The 25,200-nt window shown below is 53.8% G+C and overlaps 2 protein-coding genes across 3 annotated transcripts in view; both read left to right on the top strand.

Moving 5' to 3' along the window:
• The window catches only part of DNAH3 (dynein axonemal heavy chain 3), a 208,317-nt gene that overhangs the window by 150,542 nt on the left and 32,575 nt on the right, over window positions 1-25,200 (top strand). For both annotated transcript variants that reach the window (XM_066383459.1, XM_066383458.1), the window contains exons 51-53: window positions 17,065-17,247; window positions 19,692-19,890; window positions 21,953-24,094. In XM_066383459.1, the coding sequence (XP_066239556.1) occupies window positions 17,065-17,247; window positions 19,692-19,890; window positions 21,953-24,094 (2,524 nt within the window). The remainder of the gene's footprint in view (window positions 1-17,064; window positions 17,248-19,691; window positions 19,891-21,952; window positions 24,095-25,200) is intronic.
• On the top strand, window positions 3,365-11,323 carry LOC136403385 (dynein axonemal heavy chain 3-like). Its single transcript, XM_066382045.1, has 6 exons — window positions 3,365-3,496; window positions 3,729-3,872; window positions 5,205-5,871; window positions 7,963-8,128; window positions 10,665-10,817; window positions 11,251-11,323. Exons 1-6 carry the CDS (start codon window positions 3,365-3,367, stop codon window positions 11,321-11,323), a joined length of 1,335 nt encoding a protein of 444 aa, XP_066238142.1.

A 25,200-nucleotide genomic window follows, 5' to 3' on the forward strand; every position in this document is an offset into this window, starting at 1 on the left:
CCTTCCTTTCCATCCTTCCTTCCTTCCTTCTTCCTTCCCTTCCTTCTTCTTCCTTCCTCCTTCCTTCTCTCCTTCCCTCCCTCCTTCCTTCCGTCCTTCCTTCCTTCCCTCCTTCCCTCCTTCCTTCCTTCCTTCCCTCTTTCCTTCCTTCCCTCCTTCCTTCCTTTCCTCCCTCCTTCCTTCCTTCCCTCCTTCTCTCCTTCCTTCCTTCCTTTCTTCCCTCCTTCCTTCCTTCCTTCCTTCCTTCCTTCCTTCCTTCCCTCCTTTCTTCCTTCCTTCCTTCCCTCCTTTCTTCCTTCCTTCCTTCTCTCCTTCCTTCCCTCCTTCCTTCCTTCCTTCCCTCCTTCCTTCCTTCCTTCCCTCCTTCCTTCCTCTCTCCTTCTCTCTTTCCTTCCTTCCTTCCTTCCTTCCCTCCTTCCTTCCTTCCTTCCTTCCTTCTTTCCTTCCTTCCTTCCTTCCTTCCTTCCTTCCTTCCTTCTCTCCTTCCCTCCCTCCTTCCTTCCTTCCCTCCTTCCTGCCTTCCTTCCTTCCCTCCTTCCTTCCTTCCTTCCTTCTCTCCTCTCCTTCCTTCCTTCCTTCCTTCCTTCCTTCCTTCCTTCTCTTTCCTTCCTTCCTTCTCTCTTTCCTTCCTTCCTTCCTTCTCTCTTTCCTTCCTTACTTCCTTCCTTCTCTCTTTCCTTCCTTCCTTCTCTCCTTCCTTCCTTCTCTCTTTCCTTCCTTCTCTCTTTCCTTCCTTCCTTCCTTCTCTCTTTCCTTCCTTCCTTCCTTCCTTCTCTCTTTTCTTCCTTCCTTCTCTCCTTCCTTCCTTCTCTCTTTCCTTCCTTCTCTCTTTCCTTCCTTCCTTCCTTCCTTCTCTCTTTCCTTCCTTTCTTCTTTCCTCCCTTCCTTCCTTCCTTCCTTCCTTCCTTCTCTCCTTCCTTCCTTCCTTCCTTCCATTTTACGGAGTGCCTTCTACGTGCAGGTAGACCAGGCGATGTGCTCTGGTAGCAAATCAGTCCCCGCCTTCCAGAAAGTCACACTTGAGTCTCGCCATTTTGTTTTTGCACCACAAGAGCCCTGGTCCAAAGCCTGGCTCTGTCCACAACGTTCAACGATTACCTGTTGATCAAATGAAATACTCTGTTCGCTGGGAATATGACTTGCCTTCCTTACCGATCCCCAGAAATCGTATCCCCAGAAATGAACGAAATGTCTGGCGCGCTGTAGACAATATATTTAGTTGGCAGGGATGGGACCAAGCTGAATGCCTGTCGATTCCAATCCGTGCGTCCTTAAAGTCATCGTGGGCAGAACCCAGGGAAAGCTCTTCCCGCGCGGTCAGTCTGTGGCTGAGCCCGGCCAGGAGCAGGCGTGGGACACGAGGCGCGGGCTCTCGCATGGAGGGGGGACGGTCATCTGTCTTCCTCCCGTGAGAGCAGAGGGTCCCATGGACGGACAGTGTGTGACCCCGGCTTCTTCCCCAGATGACCTCAACATGCCGGCCAAGGAGGTGTACGGGGCCCAGCCCCCCATCGAGCTGCTGAGGCAGTGGGTTGACCACGGGTACTGGTTTGACAAGAGAGACACCCACAAGCTGGACATCGTGGACGTGCTGCTGGTGACCGCCATGGCCCCCCCGGGGGGCGGGAGGAATGACATCACTGGTAGGTGAAGGAGAAGCTCACCTTTGTTTTTTAAACTCTTAGCAGAGCCAGACCGCGTTCAGAGATGGAGGGTCGTGTCAGGCACCTGGTGGAGGGTGTGTGTCGGCGGGAGCCAGTGGTGTGAGCTAGCTCTCGGGGGTGGCACTGGAAAGCTTCACGTGGGAGGTTGTGGAGATGAGATGAGATGAAGAAGGGAGCGTCTCAGATGAAAAGGAGAACTCAGGTGGCCAACCGTGCGTTCCCGGGGGGGGGAGCCTAGGTGCAGGACAGATTCACCTGCTGGAGCTGTTATCTCTCTTCACGTTGCCAGAGAGACCAGCTCGCCCCAGTCAGCTCTCTCTCCCGCACCATCTCGTCGTCTGAGGGTCTGGGAGTGTATTTTGCTTCAGATCCATCCGGGATCTCTATTTCTCTTCTGAAATGCATCCTTGCATGAGAAACTTAGTACCGTTTCCAGAGGCAAGGTTCTGTGACTTTGCTGTTCTCTCTGGCATTGAGCCTTCTCATCTGTAGATGGAAAAGAGAGGAAGCAGGGTCGTCTTAATATAGACTCGAAAACGATCACTCTCAAGACACACGCCAGTAAAATCATTAGACATGAAAGAAACAGAAAGCGTCTTTTGGACATTTAGGCAAAAAGAGCCCGCGATTTATAAGAGAAATAAAATTCGATTCTCTTACGACTTCTCAAAGGCAATGCTTTTATGCCATAAGAAAATAGAATAACTTTGAAGATACTCAAGGGAATAAATAACACAAAAGTCAAGAACTTTCTAGCGAGCTAAGATGACCTTTAAGTATAAAAGGAAACTGTTACCAACACAGAAGAACGCAGAGATATCCCTCCTCCCGTAAACCCTTTCTCAAGAATCTGCTAGAATTGGGTTTCAGATGATCACAATGACTATGAATTATATCTCAACAAAGTTCGTATATTGATAGAAATATATGGATATTGGATATTTCACATTAGAAGGGTGTGGATGGAGACAGGTGAGTATGCCGAATCAATAGCAGTTCATTAGGGGAAGAAGGGGTCTAGTATGGAGCAGGTAGTGAAAGGCAATGCTCACTTTCTGGAAAAAGTATCTCTGCCTTGTTTGACTCTTTTACCACGATCACATCGGGCCTTTGTGTTTTTTTAAAAAAACAAGCTTACGTGCAATGCTCGTACCGTCACCGGAACTTCCGCAGGCGTGGTCTACGCCGGGCAGGGCGGCCGCAAGCGGCCACATGTGGCTCTCGGGCACTTGAAATGCGACGAGTGAGACTGAGAAATCGAGGTGCAGTGTTACTCGTCACGAATGGATTGAAGTTGCAGCAGCCCCACGTGGCTGGAAGCTGCCGTCTTGGGCAGCACAGCTCTGGGACACCAGGGCAGAGCGAAGACCAGCTCCCTCCGCCCCGGAATCCAGGGGCAGGAATAAGAGTGATGTTGTGGTGTGTGTGGTCTTCAGGACGATTCACTCGCCATCTTGAACATCGTTTCCATCAATGCCTTCGAGGACGAGATTTTAACCAAGATTTTTAGCTCCATTGTCCGACTGGCACTTCGGGAAAGGGTTTGACGTGGCATTCTTAAGGTGAGAAATGGCGTGTCTTCCAGCCTGTTGGCCGGGGGTCCCGTCTCCGTCCTGGCCCCTCCTGACCCTCCTGGACTGGTTCTATCTTCTCCTCCCTCCCCCCCCTCAAGGTATGGAAAGATGCTGGTCCAGGCGACGATGACCATTTATAAAGCTGCTTGTGGAGAACTTCTTGCCACACTCCTTCCAAGTCACATTACGTCTTTAACCTGCGGGACTTCTCAACGGGTGATCCAGGGGGTGCTGCTGTGTCCCCACACCCACCTCCAGGTCAGCCACTGTCCTGTCTGTTACCAAGGTCATTCAGCACTCTGCTAACGGTCACAGAAAACTTCTGTCTAGCGTCGAATCTGTGCGGGGCATTGTGCTTCCTGTTTCATAAGCATTCACTTGTCTCCTTCTCACGCCAGCCACAGGATTTAGAAACTGTTATATTTAAGAAGTACCCCCCTGAAGCCCACACTTCCACTCATTCAAATAGCCCACTCTGGGTTTTTTTCAGGACGTAGAGAAACTTATCCGGCTTTGGATCCATGAGATTTATCGGGTCTTCTATGACCGCCTGATTGACGATGAGGACAGACAGGTCTTCTTCAACATGATGAAGGAAACCACCTCGAATTGCTTCAAGCAGAGCGTGGAGAAGGTGAGCCGGACATTCGGCCTCAGAAACGGCCCCGAGTATTTGACCACGGTCGTCTCAGAATTCCCGTTCCTGTCCCAGTGGACTCTCCACTCCGCCCTCGGAATCTCAAGTGACAGTCTTGAGTCACGGAGTCACCTGACCTGGTCATGTACTAGGGCCACTTTGGGTTCCTTTTCCTCTGACCGCTAAGTCTCGGACCATTCAGAGTGACTGACTGTATGATGTTATTCTTGATACATTTCCGGGGGTCAAATTAATTGGTGAGTTAAGAAAGGAATCGTGGATTTCCATGGGTGGTACCAGGCTCTTGTAAAAGCCCAGGTGGAACGTGGTTACGATGTATACTTTCTCCTTCTCATCTGATACAAGGAAAGTTGTGTTAGTTGTGTGAGTGTTCCACCACCACTATTTTTAAGAAGTGGTGATTTCTCCGTGGGAAAAAACCCGCCAAGGTGTTTCACCTCGCAGCCAGAGACCAGGTGCAGAAGCACCACCAGGTTATTAACACCGAGAAGAAGAAGGAGCATCCCAAACATTCCTGCTCTCGACGCAGGGTGGGGACCAGGGGTGGCCCCTGTACCTCTGTTTGGTGAAGGAGCAAGAACTTTTTTTTAAAAAATGGTGTGCCATTCTTTGACCACCTCCTCTGGAGGATCTTACGGTCTGGTCACCGATACGTTAACTACTTAGCGAGCTCACTGACCCTTGCTTTTACACTCTTTTCTCAAATGTCCTTTCTTCATACTCTTTAGAAGCATCAGATCCACATATCATGGGGTTTTGTTTTTGTTTTCTCTTTTTTTTTGTTTGTTTGTTTGTTTGTATTTTTCTGAAGCTGGAAATGGGGAGAGACAGTCAGACAGACTCCCGCATGCGCCCGACCGGGATCCACCTGGCACGCCCACCAGGGGGCGATGCTCTGCCCCTCCGGGGCGTCGCTCTGCCGACCAGAGCCACTCTAGCGCCTGGGGCAGAGGCCAAGGAGCCATCCCCAGCGCCCGGGCCATCTTTGCTCCAATGGAGCCTTGGCTGCGGGAGGGGAAGAGAGAGACAGAGAGGAAGGAGGGGGGGGTGGAGAAGCAATGGGCGCTTCTCCTGTGTGCCCTGGCCGGGAATCGAACCCGGGACTTCTGCACGCCAGGCCGACGCTCTACCACTGAGCCAACCGGCCAGGGCCTCATTTTGTTTTTAACTGCTCACTCACCGTGACTTTGGAGACTGTGCTCAGTGGACCCAGCTCCCCCCCTTCTCTCCCGCTGCCCCCCTCAGCCCCCCCCGCCCTCCCCCCCCCCCGGAATGCCTGCCTGAGAATTCCACTTCCCTTTCCCACAGGTCCTCATCCACCTGTCCCCCACCGGAAAGATCACCGACGACAATATCCACAGCCTCTTCTTTGGAGATTACTCCAAGCCGGAGAGTGACCCCAGAGTCTATGACGAGATCACCGACCTGAAGCAGCTCACCGCGGTCATGGAGTTCTACCTGGGGGAGTTCAACAGCGTCAGCAAGGCCCCCATGTCCCTGGTCATGTTCCGCTTCGCCATTGAGCACGTCTCCAGGATCTGCAGGGTCCTGAAGCAGGAAGGGCCACCTGCTGCTGGTGGGGGTCGGGGGCAGCGGGCGGCAGAGCGCCAGCAGGCTGTCCGCCTTCATGAACGCCTACGAGCTGCGCCAGGTCGAGATCACCAAGAACTACGCCCGCAGCGACTGGCGGGAGGACGTGAAGAAGAGTTGTTGCAGGCCGGCGCGGCCGCCGCCAGGAGCACCGTCTTCCTCTTCGCCGACAACCAGATCAAGGACGAGTCCTTCGTCGAGGACGTCAACATGCTCCTGAACACGGGGGACGTGCCCAACCTCTTCCCGGCCGACGAGAAGGCGGACCTCGTGGAGAAAATGCAGATGGCGGCCCGGACGGCCGGCGAGAAGGTCGACGCGACTCCCCTTTCTATGTATAACTTCTTTATCGAGAGGGTGAGGAAGAACCTTCACATTGTCCTGGGTAAGACAGGAGGAAACTCGGTGTCCCCTTCTCCTCTGGGGGTCTCCGGGGGTCTCCTGAGTCCCCTAAGGCCCCTGTCTTCTCACGTCGGTCTGAGGATGGGCCCAGCCTGGATGCCTGCCCGGGGATCCGTGCCTGGAGTTTCGGGGGAAACTTCCATTCTTCTGAGCGACTATTTTAAGCCCGCTTGCACGGTCCTCGGTCCTCTGAATTCTCCTCTGCACCCTCTCCTTCGTTCTAGTACGTTGTTACCCTGGTGGCCTCACAGAACAACACCTGGAGATCCTCTCCCTGTGAATGACATTTCAACCCAACTAACGCTTCTCTCTCTGGTCACTGAGTCCTGTCCACTTCTACCTCCTTGGCCTCCTGTCGTGGTCACCCGCCCACTCCATCGCCACCAGCGCCTTCCCGTTGGCTGAGCCATTGTTACCTCACCCAGACCGTGCCCCCACCACCTCCTAACGATTCCCTCACGTCCACTCCTGTCCATCCTAGACCGTTCTGTTCCGGTGAGCCGGGAGAGGTTTGTTTGTCGTGTATGGCAAACATAATCGTTGTGTGTAGGCACACACACACACATACACACGTGCACACAAATTCAAACACTGAAATGAGGATGAAGACCCAGAATTCCTCCTCGATAGTTGCGTAAGGTCACCGGCCAGCCTGTCCTCCCTTCCTGTCCACTCTCAGCTCAGACCAAGCTTCCCCTTCTCTCTCCCTCCTTTAGCCACTCTGACCCGCTCACCTGTGTCCTTGCACATCATACTTTCTCTACCACATTGAGTCTAAATAAAAAATAATAATAATAAAAGAATGACATCTGGGGTGTAGACATCCAGCTGCGTGATTGGAAAGGGTCAGAAACAAGCTGGTGCCCCCAGACCCATAGAAGTGGCTCCATGGGAGAAGCCCACGGCTCCCTTCTGTCTGAATGAGCACACACACAGAGCACGGGACCCAGGGACTCAGGACCCAAAGGAACCAAAAGGGACAAACAGTAACGGGAATGGGAGACCAGTCACTGAATTCCCATCCCCGAACTTCACGAAAATGTCCCATAAGCCCCCACTGCGTCCCAGACACCTACTATGACTGTGCCCGGTCACACCCCTGTGTTGTTGTGAGTCGGGGGCGCAGAGAGAGAGATCAGCAGACGAAATCATCAAGGACTAGCAAAGGACCACCACTTGCTCAGGCAAATGGCCCCAAGTTCGCGCTGTGTCCTAATTTTATTCACAAGACTTCAGAAAGCTTGTTTACTGAGAAATTAGCATAACATCAAGAGTAACTTTTGCTTAAAGATACATAGAGTGCACCTGACCAGGCGGTGGCGCAGTGGATAGAGCGTCGGACTGGGATGCGGAAGACCCAGGTTCGAGACCCCGAGGTTGCCAGCTTGAGCGCGGGCTCATCTGGTTTGAGCAAAAAGCCCACCAGCTTGAACCCAAGGTCGCTGGCTCCAGCAAGGGGTTACTCAGTCTGCTGAAGGCCCGCAGTCAAGGCACATATGAGAAAGCAATCAATGAACAACTAAGGTGTCGCAACGCGCAATGAAAAACTAATGATTGATGCTTCTCATCTCTCTCCGTTCCTGCCTATCTGTCCCTGTCTATCCCTCTCTCTGACACACTCTCTGTCTCTGTAAAAAAAGAAAGAAAAAAAAAGATACATAGAGTGCACCTGCAAGATAGCCTAGTAGCAACATAATATCAGAAGGCATTAATTGCTATTGCTTCTATGGATCCCACCACATTCCTCTCCTTATCTTAAGGGATAACTTTGGAAAGTACAGAAATCTTATGAGAATGTTTTACTGAGAAAAGCCCAGCAACTGCCTTCAGTCACATAGACCTGTTTCAGTGACCCACCTTCAAGTCACAAAACAATTCTCTAGGCAAAACATTCTTTTCCTGTTGGCTGTGTTCCCATCCAAGGCCATGCAGTGGGTTATTCCACTGCACCCCTGGGCACCAGCAGGGAACACGATCACCCCACCACCACCACCACCAGAACCCTCAGGAAGAACGGCCTGCTCCCAGGGGCCTCCCAGGAGGAAGGGAACTAACGAGGTCTGTTTCTCATTAGCCATGAGTCCAATCGGGGATGCCTTTCGGAACCGCCTGAGAATGTTCCCCTCGCTCATCAACTGCTGCACCATCGATTGGTTCCAGTCCTGGCCCACGGATGCCCTGGAGTTGGTGGCTAACAAATTTCTGGAAGATGTGGAACTTGATGACAATATTCGGATAGAGTAAGTGTTAGCAGCATTGTAGTACCCTAACCATACATGCCAACTGCATATTGAAAATCCAGGCCCTAGCCGGTCGGCTCGGTGGTAGAGCATCGGCCTGGCGTGTGGACATCCCAGGTTCGATTCCCAGTCAGGGAACACAGGAGAAGCGACTGTCTGCTTCTCCACCCTTCTCTCTCTCTCTTTCTCTCTCTCTCTGTCTCTGTCTCTTCTCCTTCATAGCCATGGCTCGAATGATTCTAGCAGGTTGGCCCTGGGCACCGAGGATGGCTCCATGGCCTCATCTCAGGTGCTGAAATAGCTCAGTTGCCAAGCAGTGGAGCAGCAGCCCCAGATGGGCAGAGGATCGCCCCCTGGTGGACATGCCGGGTGGATCCCAGTCAGGGCACATGCAGAAGTCTATCACTCAGCCTCCCCACCTCTCACTTAATTTAAAAAGAAAAATCCAGATAAAGGCTCTATTCTTGCTGTTTTAGGATTTCTCATTTTAGATAAAAAGTTTATACTTTTAAATCCTATTTAGTTAGATATTTAATGAATAAAACACTTTTTTTCTGAAAAAGAATAAAATGTTATTGTTCAGAATTTCCCTGGAGATGTAGGAATGTCACCGTTGTAAGAACCGGAATAGAATCGCATGGTTATTTCAACAGTCTTTAGAGCAGGGGTCCTCAAACATTTTACACAGGGGGCCAGTTCACTGTCCCTCAGACCATTGGAGGGCCAGACTATAAAAAAACTATGAACAAATCCCTATGCACACTGCACATATCTTATTTTAAAGTAAAAAAACAAAACGGGAACAAATACAATATTTAAAATAAAGAACAAGTAAATTTAAATCAACAAACTGGCCAGTATTTCAATGGGAACTATGCTCCTCTCACTGACCACCAATGAAAGAGGTGCCCCTTCTGGAAGTGCGGCGGGGGCCGGATAAATGGCCTCAGGGGGCCGCATGCGGCCTGCAGGCCGTAGTTTGGGGACCCCTGCTTTAGAGCTATCATTCTTAATGGGGCAAGATTACTGCCAAGGGCGTGAAAGTGGATTGTTATAAGAGTCAAGAAAACACTTTTATGTATAAAGCACAGATACAGAAAAATTTTAAATGATAAGCTAGAGCAAGGGAGATGAGATGAGAATGTCAGCCACCCCGGGCGCCCCGTGAAGACAGGGACAATGCCACCTGCTTTGTGTGCTTCTCTATCCCCAATGCCCAGCAGGTGCCTGAAACTGCTTAGTCAATGAATGAGTGGAGAGTGAAGAAGTCGGCAGGGTTCGGGATGTGTGAGGCTTGACGTTCTCTCTCAAGAACTTGGTTCTGTAGCCGGAAGAGCCTTAACCTGGGCCTGCCGACCCATGAATAGAATTCAGAGGGCCAGGGAATAGGGATGGAGAAAAATTACATCTTCTTTCCCACTGACACTGAGTGGGTGTTTGGCATTTCCTTCTATGATGAATGGAAGCAACTAAACCGGTAGGATTAGCAAGATCTGTGACTTTGTTACCAAGAGAAATCTCGTTTATTTGTAACTCCTTTAGCCATTAACAGATAACCTCAATGTATCCTTTCCTTTAGACCTGCTGCCCAAATTTATTTAATGCAGCAGTCAGCAAACTATATTTGTTTTGTAAATAAAGTTTTATTGGGACCGTGCCCTTTTTCCTCACGCTACAACAGCGGAGTGGAGTAGTTGCTACAGAGACCATGGGGCCCACAAAGCTGAAAATATTTAGCCTCTGGATCTTCCCAGAGAAAGTTTGCTGACCCTGATTTAATGCCTTGATAAGAAGCATAATATAAACTTGACCAGGCAGTGGATAGAGCATCAGCCTGGGACGCAAAGGATCCAGGTTCAAAACCCCGAGGTCACCAGCTTTGAGCGCAGGGTCGCTGGCTTGGGCATGGAATCCATGATTTGATCCCATGGTCACTGGCTTGAAGCCCAAGGTCACAGGCTTGAAGCCCAAGTCACAGCTGGAGCAAGGGGTCACTCTCTCTGCGTGTAGCCACCACAGTCAAGGCACATCTGAGAAAGCAATCAATGAACAACTAAGGTGCTGCAACAAAGAATTGATGCTTCTCATATCTCTCTCGCCTTCCTGTCTGTTTGTCCCCATCTGCCCCTCTCTCTGTCTCTTTCACCAAAAAAAAAAAAAGCACACATATGACAAATTTGATGTTTTAACTTTTTTTTGAAGACTCTATTTCAACATCATTGCATTTCCTTTGAGACCCTACTTTACACGATGGCGTTTATAAACACAATCTGCAAGTCCAGAGACTTACTTCCCACAGGACAGCCAGAGGGTCGAGCACTGGTGATCCACCGAGGTGGTCAGAGATAGAACTACTTGCCCAAAGATCGTTCTAGTAAGACTCTACACCTCCCCAGCCCTTCTTGCGGCTCTGCTGACCTGCGTCGGACCCTGTGGGGGTCCCGTGGGCCAGCACCCCCACCCTCAGCCGCTGTAACTGAAGCTGGGCTGGACATGGGGGCCACGGCCTCACCACGCTCCGTGCCCCCCCTGGCAGGGTCATCTCCATGTGCAAGTATTTCCAGGAGAGCGTGAAGGAGCTGTCGCTCGATTATTACCACGACGCTTCGCCCGACACAACTACGTCACCCCCACTCATCCTACCTGAGTGGGGAAGATCCTCACCTTCAAGACCCCTCCTGAACAGCAAGTAGGCAGTGAGGTCGGCGTCTCCCTGCCCGGGAGCCGCTACCTGACGGGGCCTGCAGAAACTGTGACTTCGTCCCGCCTCGCAGGTGAGGACTGCGGGGGTCGTTCCGGGACATCGCGGGCCCGGGGTGGGGGGGGGGCGGGGGGGGGCGTGCAGGGTCTGGGCGGGGGGGGGGGGGGCGGTGGCCAGTGAGCCTCCCGTTCAGGGGCAGCGTGCCAGAGGGGCGCCAGGTTCGGGCGGCCCCTGACGCTACCTGTGCAGAATGCGCCTCCCTCTGCCCACTGCCCAAACCTGGCCCACGGAGATGGTCTCTCTTCAAGATTTCCACCTTTTGTTCATCGTGGATTCTTTTTTGCGTGAGTTTTGCGCTCTGTGGCTCGTGCCGGGGGTCCCCAGGCAGGGCACCGGCGGTGGCTGCCCTTGCTCCTCCCAGGCAGCCCCTGAGCCAGTGCGCCCAGTGGACAGAGCGCAAGTCACAGAAGACGACCACCCTGCCACCTGCATGAGCAACACACTCCAGGGGCGGACGCGGCGAGCCCCAAAGCCCCATGGAAGCCAGTCCCGCTCCGTGGGGTTGACCTCGGCACAGTGGCTCCTCTGCTGTCCTCACAGCCATGAGCCTGGAGGTCAGTCCCTCCCGGTCAGTCCCTCCCGGTGACAACAGCAGCGGTCCAGGCTCAGCTACAACAGGACAGTGCGCACAGCCCACACGGGGCGGGGGGGGGACACCTGGCACACCCAGTTCTGTGTTACCGGGTTCTACAGGACCCCTACTATGCAAGGCCGCTCTACCAAGTCTGAGAGAGTAACAGCTCTACCTGTTGTTTCCATGGAAACAAACACGGAGAAGCAGCCAGAAAGGAGAGACCGAGAGACATGTCCCGAGTGACAGCCCGGGAGGATTCTCCAGGAAAAAAAAAAAAAAGAACTAAACGAAACGAAGGCCAGTGAACGAACCGACACAGAGGGTCAGAACACGGGTTGTGAGAGTGCTCAAGGAACTCAGCGAGAACTTCAACAAAGAAAGAATCGGCATAAAAGTTACGACACAGCAACAATTAAGAATCAATCGGAAACGAAAGACCACTAACTGAAATGGAGAATAATCTTTCCGTGAATCAACAGTAGAGTAGGTCAAGCTGAGAATCAGATCAATAATTTAGACGTAAGGAAGCAAACAACACCACACTGTGGAACAGAAAAAGAAATCCAAAATGAAGACAGCGTAAGGGGCCTCCAGGGAAAACATCAGCCCCTGCCCGTGGTCGCATCGTGGGGGGGCCAGGAGGAGAAGAGAGAGAGAAAGAAACTGAAAACTTATTGGAAATAAAACCACAGAAAACGTCTCTAACCTGGTGTAGGAAAAGGACACAATAGTCCGGGAAGCACAGAGAGTCCCAAACAAGATGAATCCAAAGACGCCCACACCAAGACACATCGTACTTAAAATGAAAAAGGTTCGAAGAAAGAGAGAATCCTAAAAGCAGGAGACAAGCCATTAGTTCCCTACCAGGGAGCTCCCATGAGACTGTCAGCTGACTTCTCAACAGAAACTCTGTAGCCCAGGAGGGAGGGGCAGGAAATATTCAATGTGATCAAAGCAAGGACCTACAACCGAGATGACTCTGCCCAGCTGAGCGGCGATGGTGGTGGTGCAGTGGGTAGAGTGTCAATGCAGGGATGCCGAGGGCCCTGGTTGAAAAACCCCGAGCTCATCAGTGTGAGCATGGCTTTACCAGCTTGAGCTCAGCGTCACCAGCATGAGCATAGGCTTGCCAGCTTGAGTGCAGGATCGTCACATGGTCCAAAGGTCCATGACTTGACTTCCAAGGGTCTCTGGCTTGAGCAAAGGGGTCACTGGCTCAGCTTGAGCCCCCTGTTCAAGGCACGTATGAGAAGTCATCAATAAACAACTATAAATAATGGTGAAGCAACTACGAGTTACAAGTTGATGCTTCTCATCTCTCTCCCCCCCTCCACTCTCCCTCAAAAAATAAAATAAAATCCTCTGCCCGGCCAAACTGTCATTTAGGTTCAGAGGACACAGAAAGATCTTCCCAGACAAGAAGAAGCTAGAGGAGTTCACCACCAACCCCACAAGTATTATCCCATGACCATGGAAAGGGTTTTCTTTAGGAAGAAGAGGAAAAAAAAAAAAAAAAGATCAAACATACGAACAATAAAATGATAATAAATACATATCTATCTACTCAGCCATAAGAAATGATGACATCGGGTCATTTACAATAACATGGATGGACCTTGATAACATTATACGGAGTGAAGTAAGTAAATCAGAAAAAACTAAGAACTATATGAACCCATACATAGATGGGACATAAAAATGAGACTCAGAGACATGGACAAGAGTGTGATGGTAACAGGGGTGGGGAAGGGGTGAGGAAGGAGAAAGAGGGGGTAGGGGGAGGGGAGGGGCACAAAGAAAACCAGATAGAAGGTGACAGAGGACAGTTCGACTTTGGGGGAGGGGTATGCAGCATAATCAAAGGTCAAAATAATCTGGAGATGTTTTCTCAGAACATATGTACCCTGATTTATCAATGTCACTGCATTAAAAGTAATAAAAATAAGATTAAAAAAAACAGTGAAATCTAAAATAAATAAATGATCAAACAGGAACAGAAACAAAACTCATGGCTACAGAGAATGTTTCCATGGCTGCCAATGGGATGGGGGGGTAGGAAAGGTGGGGGGTCCGGAACACAAACAGGTGGTTACAGAGGAGTCACGAGGATGGGAAAGTGCAGCCTCCGGAGTCTAATCAGTATTATTCTAATAGTTACATAGGTGTCAAACCGTGTGTGAGACTTACCAGGACGATCACTTAGTAAGTTATATAACTGTCCTCACCACTGGGTTGTACACCTGAAACAAATATAATATTGTACATTCAACTGTACTTGAAAAGAAAAAATGAAAATTTCTTTAAAAAAGAAGAAAATGGCTAGACCAGAGAAAGAGTTGAGAAATGATAGCTACGTGAATTCCAAACTGCCCTCTTGATGTTCCGCTTATTTGTCAGACCTCACCCTTACTGGACTATCACCCCTGAGACAGAGGAATTCCAAGAAGCTGGCAAGCCCCCCCATGGAGGAGCATTCCGGACATACCTCAGTACTCCCTCAGGCTCTCCCGAACACTATATAATTAGCCCCTAGTCTGTAACTGGTGCCCTTCTCTCCCCGGAGAAGTGCCCAGCAGGGTTCCTTTCTTCCTTTCAATAAAGCCTGTTACTATGGTAAAGAAGAAGAAGAAGAAAGAAGGAAGAAGGAAGAAGAAGGAAGAAGAAGGAGGAGGAGGAGGAGGGGAAGGGGAAGGGGAAGGGGAAGTAGAAGAGAAGAGGAGAGAGGAAGAGGAAGAGGAAGAGGAAGGAAGAAGGAAGAAGAAGAGGAAGAGGAAGAAGGAAGAAGGAAGAAGGACAAGGAGAAGAAGAAAAGAAGAGGAGGAGGAAGAAGAAGGAAGATGGAAAGAGAAGAAGAAGGAAGAAGAGGAAGAGGAAGAGGAAGAAGAAGGAGAAGAAGAAGAGAAGAAGAAGAGGAAGAAGAAGGAGGAAGGAAGAAGGAAGAAGAAGAAGGAAGAGGAGGAAGAGGAAGAGGAAGAGGAAGGAAGGAAGGAAGAAGAAGAGGAGGAGGAGGAGGAGGAAGGAAGAAGGAAGAAGAAGAAGAGGAGGAGGAGGAGGAGGAAGAAGAAGAAGAAGGAGGAAGAAGAAGAAGAAGAGGAAGAAGAAGAGGAAGAAGAAGAGGAAGAGGAAGAGGAGGAAGAGGAAGAGGAGGAGGAGGAAGAAGAAGAAGAAGAAAGAAGAAGAAGAAGAAGAAGAAGAAGGAAGAAGGAAGAAGAAGAAGAAGAAGAAGAAGAGGAAGAAGGAGAAGAAGAAGAAGGAAGAAGAAGAAGGAAGAAGAAGAAGAAGAAGAAGAAGGAAGAAGGAAGAAGAAGAAGAAGAAGAAGAGGAAGAGGAAGAGGAAGAAGAAGAAGAAAAGAAGAAGAAGAAGAAGAAGAAGAAGAAGAGAAGAAGAAGAAGAAGAAGAAGAAGAAGAAGAAGAAGAAGGAAGAAGGAAGAAGGAGAAGAAGAGGAAGAGGAAGAGGAAGAAGAAGAAGAAGAAGAAGAGAAGAAGAAGAAGAAGAAGAAGAAGAGAAGAAGAAGAAGAAGAAGAAGAAGAAGAAGAAGAAGAAGAAGAAGAAGAAGAGAAGAAGAAGAAGGAGGAGGAGGAGGAGGAGGAGGAGGAGGAGGAGGAGGAGGAGGAGAGAAGGAGAAGAAGGAGAAAGAAGAAAGAAGAAGAAGAAGAAGGGAACACATGTGTTTGTCTGAATCCGTTCTGGGAGGTGTGCACACCGTGGCTGAAAACCCCTTGACAGAGATATTTTTGGGAACAAGCAAAGTTCTTTCTATTCCAAGTGTCACAGCCGTGTGTGTTTCCTTCGGGCTTTAAAAAAATGTAGGTTTCTTTCCTCCTAATTTGCTTTTGTTCTTAACCTCTCTCTGCCCTCAACACACTAGAATGTAGACTCAACAGGAGAAATACCTTTTTTTAAAAAAAGGTTAAATGTCTCATTAAATGTTCTCCACAGAGGACACACACATGGCCAATAGACAGATGAAAAAATGCTCAACATCACTAATCATCAGAGAAATGCAAATTAAAACCACAATGAGATATCACCTCACACCAGTGAGAATGGTGCTTATTAACAAAACAACACACGATAGGTGCTGGCGAGGATGTGGAGAAAGGGGAACCCTCCTGCACTGCTGGTGGGAATGCAGACTGGTGCAGCCACTGTGGAAAACAGTATGGAGATTCCTCAAAAAATTAAAAATGGAATTGCCTTTTGACCCAGCCATCCCACTTATAGGAATATATCCCAAGGACACCATATCACCGAGTGAAAAAAAGAAATGCACCCCCATGTTTATGGCAGAATTGTTCACAATAGCGAAGATCTGGAAACAGCCCAAGTGTCCGTCAGTGGACAAGTGGATTAAAAAGCTTCGGTACATATATACAATGGAATGCTATGAGGCTATAAAAAAAGAAGGAAATATTACCTTTGTGACAACATGGATGGACCTGGAAACTATTAAGTTGAGTAAAATAAGCCAGGCAGAGAAAGAAAAATATCATATGACCTCACTCATTTGAGAAATCCAAGGAATAATGAGAACTGAGGAAGGGAATTGAGACAGAGGAGGGATCAAAGGGACCAGAGGAAAAGAGGACAGAGGGAAAGGGGATGATAGGAGAGAGAGAGAAGGACAGACAGACAGGAAGGGAGAGAGAGATGAGATGCATCAATTCTTCGTTGTGGCACCTTAGTTGTTCATTGATTGCTTTCTCATATGTGCCTTGACTGGGGGGCTGCAGCTGAGCAAGTGACCCCTTGCTCGAGCCAGCGACCTTGGGGTTCAAGCCAGTGACCTTGGGCTCTAGCCAGCGACCATGTATGGATAAACCTGACAGGAAGGCGGGAGGGTGCCGTAGGAAGGGGGGCAAGGGAGATGTTGAGGGGAATATGGGGGAGGGGGGATGCATTCAGGGTGACCCTAGAATCTATGTAAACACAATTAATTAAATTTAAAAAATTCAAAAAAAAAATCAAACAAAAAAAACATTGAGTGCCTAGCACAGCGCTCCATAAGTGTGACCTCAGTTACAAGTAGCGAAAGATCAAAAAGGTAAACTCTAGCCAACAAATACATCCCCTGTGAAAAACCTATTTTCTGCCTGACCAGGGGGTGGCGCAGTGCATACAGCCTCATCCTGGGACGCAGAGGACCCAGGTTCAAAACCCCGAGGTCGCTGGCTTGAGTGCAGGCTCACCAGCCTAAGCGTGGGATCATGGACATGACCACATACATGGTCGCTGGCTAGAGCCCAAGGTCACTGGCTTGAACCCCAAGGTCACTGGCTTGAACCCCAAGGGGTCACTCACTCAGCTGAAGCCCCTCAGTCAAGGCACATATGAGAAAGCAATCAGTGAACAACTAAGGTGCCGCAACTATGAGTTGATGCTTCTCATCTCTCTCCCTTCCTGTCTGTCTGTCCTCTCTCTCTCTCTCTCTCTCTCTCTCTCTCTCTCTCTCTCTCGCTAAAAAAAAATAAATAAGTAAACCAGTGTTCTGCACCTATCCTCAGTGGGAGAATGGTTTTCACACCTGTGGCTCTGCCTTTTTTTTTCTTTTGCACCAACATCGCTGACACTGTACCCCTCACACCCGTCTCCTTGCTAGGTGGCGCTCATGCAGGTCGAACTGACCGCCCTCCAACCCCAGCTTATCCAGACCTCCGAGGAGACTGACAAGATGATGGTGAAAATCGAAGAGGAGACGATGGAAGCTGATGCCAAGAAGCTCCTGGTGCAGGCGGATGAGAAAGAAGCCAACGCTGCCGCCGCCATCGCTCAGGGCATCAAGGTAGAGAGAGCCGGAGGGCGGGAGAGGGGAGGGGAGGAAAGGAAGGGGGAAGGGGAGGGGAGGGGAGGGGAGGGGAGAGGAGGGGAGGGGAGGGGAGGGAAGGAAGGGAAGGGGGGAGGGGAGGGAAGGAAGGGAAGGGGGGAGGGGAGGGAAGGAAGGGAAGGGGGGAGGGGAGGGAAGGAAGGGAAGGGGGGAGGGGAGGGAAGGGGGGAGGGGAGGGGAGGGGAGGGGAGGGAAGGAAGGGGCCGGTGTGTTCCGGGTTCACGCAGTGCCTCCCGGGGGGCCTGTCATAGTTCAGCAGGACCTGTGTGGTCATGCCCGTCTCGCCGATGAGATAACTGAGCCTTGGAAAAGGGAGGCGGTTTTGCCACGAGTTGCATAGCTCGTAGGCGGTGAGCAAGTTTTTCTGGCCGCTGCCGCTCTCCGAGAAGCACGATCACTTTCACGATCACTCTTCAGGCATGTTCTTGGTCTCACTCAGCGTGGAGACCTTCGAGACCCAAGAGGATCTAATCTTACCTCTGGTGGCTTTCCCCTCATTGGCTCTGCTCGTGGGGCCGCGCTGGCCCCCTAGACGCTCCGTCACAAACACAAGGCACGCTCTCAGCCCGGGGCGCTTGTCCCGGCTCTTTCCTGTGCCTGGAATGTTCTTCCTCCGGATGGGGTACCTCTTTCTCCTCCACCATGTTATAGAGGTGGAATAAACATTTTTTTTTAGATTTTATTTGTTCATTTTGAGAGAGAGAGGAGAGAGAAAGAGAGAGAAAGGGGAGGAGCAGGAAGCATCAACTCCCGTAGGTGCCTTGACCAGGCAAGCCCAGGGTTTTGAACCAGTGACCTCAGTGTTCCGAGGTCGACGCTTTATCCACTGCGTGCCTGACCTGTGTCCCTCAGCGTCCCATGTGAAGGTGTTCCCTGTGTTATCCCACGAACCCATTCTTCATGTTCTAGCGCCGGAATAGTATGTATTTATTCCACTGTGTCGGTTTTGCTTTGACATAAAGAAAGGACAGACGGAACCCCCTCTGCTGCTCCCAGAGGTCCCCTCCAGCTCCGACCTCTCTCCTTGTGCCTCGTTCTCAAAGTCCGTCCTTACGCTCCACCCTGGCGCCCCGAGCTTCACCCCACCCCTTCCCGTCGTCGTCGTGGAACTGCAGTGCGAGGGATCCTCACTCCACCCCTGCCCCCCTCCCACGCCTGCACCTCTCTCTTCCCTCACCTCCCCCGACTCTCTCCCCACCCGCACTCAACCCTCTGCCTCCTCCTCGTCTCTCCACTGATCCTGGACCAACGGCTGTGAAGTCACCACTGCCTGCGTCTCTTAGGAATTTGTTAACAACAAACAAAACGAAGGCCCGATTTTCGTTTTTTTTTTTTTCTGAAGTTGGAAATGGGGAGGCAGTCAGACACTCCCACATGCGCCCAACCGGGATCCACCCGGCACGCCCACCAGGGGGCGATACTCTGCCCATCTGGGGCGTTGCTTTGATGTAACCAGAGCCACTCTAGTGCCTGAGGCAGAGGTCATGGAGCCGTCCTCAGCGCCCGGGCCATCTTTGCTCCAATGGATCCTTGGCTGCGGGAGGGGAAGAGAGAGACAGAGAGGAAGGAGAGGGGTTGGAGAAGCAAATGGGCGCTTCTCCTGTGTGCCCTGGCCAGGAATCGAACCCGGGACTTCCACACGCCAGGCCAACACAATACCACTGAGCCAGCCGGCCAGGGCTGATTTTTGTTTTTAAGATCACACAGCAGAAGAATTCTTCAATGTCCAAGGCAGCCAAGCTGCAGCCCCATCCCGCCCCCCCTCCCCGCAAAGGCCTTGTGGCCCCCGCCCTGAACACTGAGCTCCAGGTGGGGGCGCCTGCCTTCCTGGCAAAGGAATGAACACCGGGTGGGGGCCTCTGCCCACGCCCCGGGTTTCTCTCCAGGAGCAGAGCCTGGCCCGCTGCCCGGCCCGGCGGCCCTGACCCCCGCTGCCCCCGTGCTGCCCGCTGTCCGGCCCAGCGGCCCTGACCCCCGCTGACCCCGTGCTGCCCGCTGCCCGGCCCGGCGGCCCTGACCCCCCTGACCCCGTGCTGCCCGCTGCCCGGCCCGGCGGCCCTGACCCCCGCTGTCCCTGTGCTGCCCGCTGCCCGGTGGCTCTGACCCCCGCTGTCCCTGTGCTGCCCACTGCCCAGCCCGGCAGCTCTGACCCCCGCTGACCCTGTGCTGCCCACTGCCCGGCCCGGCAGCTCTGACCCCCGCTGCCCCTGTGCTGCCCGCTGCCCGGCCCGGAGGCTCTGACCCCCGCTGCCCCTGTGCTGCCCACTGCCCGGCCTGGCGGCTCTGACCCCCGCTGACCCCGTGCTGCCCGCTGCCCGGCGGCCCTGACCCCCGCTGACCCCGTGCTGCCCGCTGCCCGGCCCGGCGGCCCTGACCCCCTGCTGTCCCCGTGCTGCCCGCAGGACGAGTGCGAGGGGGACCTGGCCGAGGCGATGCCCGCCCTGGAGGCCGCGCTGGCCGCCCTGGACACCCTGAACCCGGCGGACATCTCGCTGGTGAAGTCGATGCAGAACCCCCCGGGGCCCGTCAAGCTGGTCATGGAGAGCATCTGCGTCATGAAAGGACTGAGGCCGGAGCGGAAGCCGGACCCCGGCGGCAGCGGTAACCCCCCACCCCCACCCCGCCCTGCACCCTGTCTCTGGCCAGAGGCCCGGGTGAAGCCGGACCCCGGCGGCAGCGGTAACCCCCCACCCCGCCCTGCACCCCGTCTCCGGCCAGAGGCCCGGGGGAATGCTCTTCCCCGGCAGGAGGGGAGCCCAGGCCACCTCCCCCTCCCGGGCCCGTGGGCAGTGTGTGCAGAGTCTCAGAGGAAACGAGGAAGGCTCGGGCTGTGCGTGTGCACCAGGGAGCTCTGTGTGCCGGCACCATCGCCTCTTCCCTCGGTCAGGGAGCAGGGAGCGCAGGGCCCTGGGGGTGACCCCCCGCCGAGCCAAAGCCCGGCCAAGAGGAAGCGCGTGTGGACCGGGACGCCTGGTCTGGGTCTGAGCTCCACTCACCGCTTCCTGTCCAGTTCCGGGAAAGTCAGTCTCACTCGTGAAACAGGGGAATGACCTCCAGCCCAGGGGGTGGTTTTGTGGACCCCGTTGGGAATGGAGGTGAGAACAGACCCCCAGGGAGAGGGTGAAAGTGTAAGGTATTTGGTTTGGGGCATCTTTTTCGGTCTGTGCTTGCAACTGGGAACAGAACAGACTGGACCGGTTGTATGTATGTATGTATTTATGTATTGGGACAGAGACAGAGAGAGGGACAGATAGGGACAGACAGGAAGGGAGAGAGATGAGAAGCATCAGTTCTTCATTGTGGCACCTTAGTTGTTCATTGATTGCTTTCTCATATGTGCCTTGACTGGGGGGCTACAGCAGAGCCAGTGACCCCTTGCTCAAGCCAGGCGAGCCCACACTCAAGCTGGCGACCTCAGGGTCTTGAACCTGGGTCCTCTGCGTCCCAGTCCGACGCTCTGTCCACTGCGCCACCGCCTGGTCAGGCTGGACTGGTTGTATTTAATACAGCGTCTCTGGTACCGCATTTTTGAGGAGCCCGAGTTTGGCAAGTATTTACAGTGCTCTGAGCCCCCCCAAAAAAAGGACCTCAACCCATTTTTTCAAGACATTAACCTTTCAAAGAAAGTGTTGTCCGGGGATGAGGTTGGGGCTCTGTCCGTTCGTCTGTCTGTCTGTCCTTAGCACAATGACAGGTCCCGGGAGACTAGGGACCCGGGAGACTAGGGACCTGCTTCGCTTCTGGGGAGGCCACGGGTGGTCCTTCTGTCCAGGTGCAAGCTCCTTTCCCCTCCCCCAGTTCTTCTCTGGCCTCCCCTCCCTCCTGACTCACAAGGAGGACTGACTTTCCCTTTTTCTCATTCAGATTTTATACATTTTAGAGCAGTGTCCAGTTCGCATCAAAGAGATTTTCCTGTCTCCCCGCCCTCACACAGACACGATCTCCCCCCACCTGAGTGGTCAGGTGAACCCACGCTGACCCCTGGTCACCACCCAGAGTCCGTTGTGGGCTCTCAGTGTCCTCCATCCTGTGGGTTTGGACACATGTATAAGGACACGTGTCCACCGTGATGGTGTCATACTGAGTATTTTCTCTACTCTAAACGTTTTCAGTAGGAGTTTATTTTTCTTTCTTTCTTTCTCCCTCTTCCTCCCTCCCTCCCTCCCTCCCTCCCTCCTTTCTTCCCTCCCTCCCTCCTTTCTTTCTCCTTCCTCAAGTCTGAAGAGTAGCCACCACAAGGCTTTTTTTTTTTTCTTTACAGGGACAGAGAGAGTGAGTCAGAGAGGGATAGATAGGGACAGACAGACAGAAACAGAGAGAGATGAGAAGCATCAATCATCAGTTTTTCGTTGGGACACCTTAGTTGTTCATTGATTGCTTTCTCATATGTGCCTTGACCACGGGCCTTCAGCAGACCGAGTAACCCTTTGCTCGAGCCAGCGACCTTGGGTCTAAGCTGATGAGCATATTATTTTTTATTTTGCTCAAGCCAGATGAGCCCGCGTTCAAGCTGGCGACCTCGGGGTCTCGAACCTGTTTCCTCAGCATCCCAGTCCGACTCTCTATCCACTACGCCACCGCCTGGTCAGGCAGCATCACAAGGCTTTAAGTCTCAGTCAGAACCTCTTCATACTCGTATTACCTGTCTCTTTGTCTCAAACAGGAAAGATGATAGAAGATTACTGGGGTCTGTCCAGAAAGATTCTCGGGGACCTGAAGTTCTTGGAGAGTCTGAAGACGTACGACAAGGACAACATCCCCCCGGCGATCACGAAACGGATCCGAGAGAGATTTGTCGACCACCCGGACTTCCAGCCGGCCGTCATCAAGAACGTGTCGTCCGCCTGCGAGGGCCTGTGCAAGTGGGTGAGGGCCATGGAGGTGTACGACCGCGTGGCCAAGGTGGTGGCCCCCAAGCGGGAGCGGCTGCGGGAGGCGGAGGGCAGGCTGGACGCCCAGAGGGAGAGGCTGAGCGGCAAGCGGGCGGAGCTGAAGCTGGTGGAGGACCGCCTGCAGGTCCTCAACGACGACTTCGAGGAGATGCTGGCCCGGAAGCGGGCCTTGGAGGAGGGCATCGAGGTCTGCTCCCAGAAGCTGCTCCGGGCGGAGCAGCTGATCAGCGGCCTCGGCGGGGAGAAGGACCGCTGGACGGAGGCTGCCCGGCAGCTGGGCGTCCGCTACACCCACCTGACGGGCGACGTGCTGCTGTCCTCGGGCACAGTGGCGTACCTGGGGGCCTTCACCGTGGACTTCCGGGCCCGGTGCCAGGGCCGGTGGCTGGCCCGCTGCCAGCAGCGGCTCATCCCGGGCTCCGGCGACTTCAGCCTCAGCGGCACCTTGGGGGACCCCATCCAGATCCGCGCCTGGCAGATGGCGGGGCTGCCCGTCGACTCCTTCTCCATCGACAACGGCATCATCGTGTCCAACTCCAGGCGCTGGCCTCTGATGATCGACCCCCAGGGCCAGGCCAACAAGTGGGTCAAGAACATGGAGAAGGCCAACCGGCTGTCGGTAGCCCGGCTCTCGGACGGCGGCTACGTGCGGGCGCTGGAGAACGCCCTGCAGCTGGGGAGCCCCGTCCTGCTGGAGCACGTGGGCGAGGAGCTGGACGCCTTCCTCGAGCCGGTCTTGCTCAAGTCCACCTTCAGGCAGCAGGGGGTGGAGTACCTGCGGCTGGGCGAGAGCGTGCTGGAGTACTCCCGCGGCTTCCGGCTCTACCTCACCACCCGCCTGCGCAACCCGCACTACCTGCCCGAGGTGGCCGTCAAGGTCTGCCTGCTCAACTTCATGATCACCCCGCTGGGCCTGCAGGACCAGCTGCTGGGCCTCGTGGCCGCCGAGGAGAGGCCCGAGCTGGAGGAGAAGAAGAACCGGCTGATCGTGGAGGGCGCCCGGAACAGGCAGCAGCTGCAGGAGATCGAGGACAGGATCCTGGAGATCCTCTCGCTGTCCGAGGGCAACATCCTGGAGGACGAGACGGCCCTCCGCGTCCTGTCTGCCTCCCGGGAGCTGTCCGAGGACATCTCCCAGAAGCAGGAGGTCGCCTCGGCCACGGAGAGGCAGATCGACCGGACCCGCCTGGGCTACACGCCCGTGGCCGTGCGCTCGGCCACCCTGTTCTTCTGCGTCTCGGACCTGGCCCACCTCGAGCCCATGTACCAGTACTCCCTGGCCTGGTTCCTCGGCCTCTACCGGCAGGCCCTGGCGCGCAGCCGGCGGAGCGAGGAGCTGCAGCAGCGCCTCCGGGCCATCGCCGAGCACTTCACCCTCAGCGTCTACAACAACGTCTGCCGCTCGCTCTTCGAGAAGGACAAGCTGCTCTTCTCCCTCCTGCTGACCGTCGGCATCCTGAAAGAGCAGGGGGCCGTGGACGAGGAGGTCTGGCGCTTCCTCCTGACCGGCGGCCTGGCCCTGGACAACCCCTTCCCCAACCCGGCGCCCCAGTGGCTGTCCGAGAAGGCCTGGGGGGAGGTGGTCCGCGCCTCCGCCCTGCCCCCGCTGAGGGGCCTGCGGGAGCACGTGGAGCGCAACGCCGGGGCGTGGCAGCTGGTCTACGACGCGGCCCGGCCCCACGAGGAGCCGTTCCCGGGGCCCTGGAAGTTCCTCCCGGGGCTGGAGAGGATGGCGGTCCTCCGGTGTCTGCGGCCCGACAAGATGATCCCGGCCGCGCGGGCGTTCATCGCCGAGCACATGGGCGCCGTCTACACGGAAGCCCCGACCTTCGACCTCCAGGGCTCCTACGGCGACTCCAGCTGCTGCACGCCGCTGATCTTCGTGCTGTCGCCCGGCGCGGACCCCATGGCGGGTGAGGCCGGAGGCGGATCTGACGCGGGCGGGCACACCGGGCGGGCGTCCTGGGCCCCGACCTCTCAAGGGCCCCGCGAATCCTCAACTTGACGCTTCTTTCTAATGCAAGGGGCCCAACCTTTTCTTCTGCGCCAACCTTCCCCCGCCTCTGGGTGAGGCGCCGAGTGCTGTGTGAAGGACAGAGAGAGCCCAGAGCGTGCGTGGGTGACAGCAGCGTGCCCGACAGCAGGAGTCTCCAGCTCAGGTGGCCGCAAAGGCCGAGCTGTCAACAGGCCAAGCTGGGGCCAGACGCCTGACAACTCCTTTTCCCACCCAGAGGGGCCGGGTGCTGCTCAGTCTCCACGCCGTGTGCCCTCTGGTAATGCAGGCCAGATCATCTGATTTTTCAAGAGAAACCAGAAACGCCCTCTTTTATATATATATATTTTTTTTAAGTGAGAGGAGAGGAGATAAACTCCCGGATACACTCCAACCAGGATCCACCTGGCAAGCCCCGTCTGGGGCCGATGCTCGGACCAACTGAGCTATCCTCAGAGACTTAGTCAATGTTGAAACCAATCAAGGCATGGCTGCAGGATGGGGAGAGAGAAAGAAAGAAAGAGAGAGAGACAGAGAGAGAAGCAAGAGGGGGAGGGGTGGAAAAGCAGATGGACACTTCTCCTGTGTGCCCTGACCAGAAATTGAACTAGGGACTTTCATATGCTGGTTGACACTCTACTAGTAAGCCAACCTGCGAGGGTCTGATTTCTGGCCTTCTTAACACAGATGCAGCCCTTTGAGGACCCTAACTTTATTTATTTATTTGTATTTTTCCGAAATGAGAAGAGGGGGGGAAGGCAGTCAGACAGACTCCCGCATGTGCCCGACCGAGATCCACCTGGCACGCCCTCTAGGGGGCGATGCTCTGCCCATCTGGGGCGTCGCTCTGCCGTGACCAGAGCCATTCTAGCGCCTGAAGCAGAGGCCAAGGAGCCATCCTCAGCGCCCGGGGCCAACTTTGCTCCAGTGGAGCCTCGGCTGCGGGAGGGGAAGAGAGAGACAGAGAGGAAGGAGAGGGAGAGGGGTGGAGAAGCAGATGGGCGCTTCTCCTGTGTGCCCTGGCCG

This window comes from Saccopteryx leptura, chromosome 4, assembly GCF_036850995.1.
Source record: "Saccopteryx leptura isolate mSacLep1 chromosome 4, mSacLep1_pri_phased_curated, whole genome shotgun sequence".
Classification (NCBI taxonomy): Eukaryota; Metazoa; Chordata; class Mammalia; order Chiroptera; family Emballonuridae; genus Saccopteryx; species Saccopteryx leptura.

What these genes read in the sequence shown, in the direction of transcription:
- LOC136403385 (XM_066382045.1), top strand. Translation starts at nt 3,365, where the DNA reads ATGACCATTTATAAAGCTGCTTGTGGAGAACTTCTTGCCACACTCCTT. An exon ending in TCAAGCAGAGCGTGGAGAAG is followed by an intron (nt 3,873 to 5,204) that starts GTGAGCCGGACA and finishes CCTTTCCCACAG; the next exon opens with GTCCTCATCCACCTGTCCCC. An exon ending in GAACCTTCACATTGTCCTGG is followed by an intron (nt 5,872 to 7,962) that starts GTAAGACAGGAG and finishes GTTTCTCATTAG; the next exon opens with CCATGAGTCCAATCGGGGAT.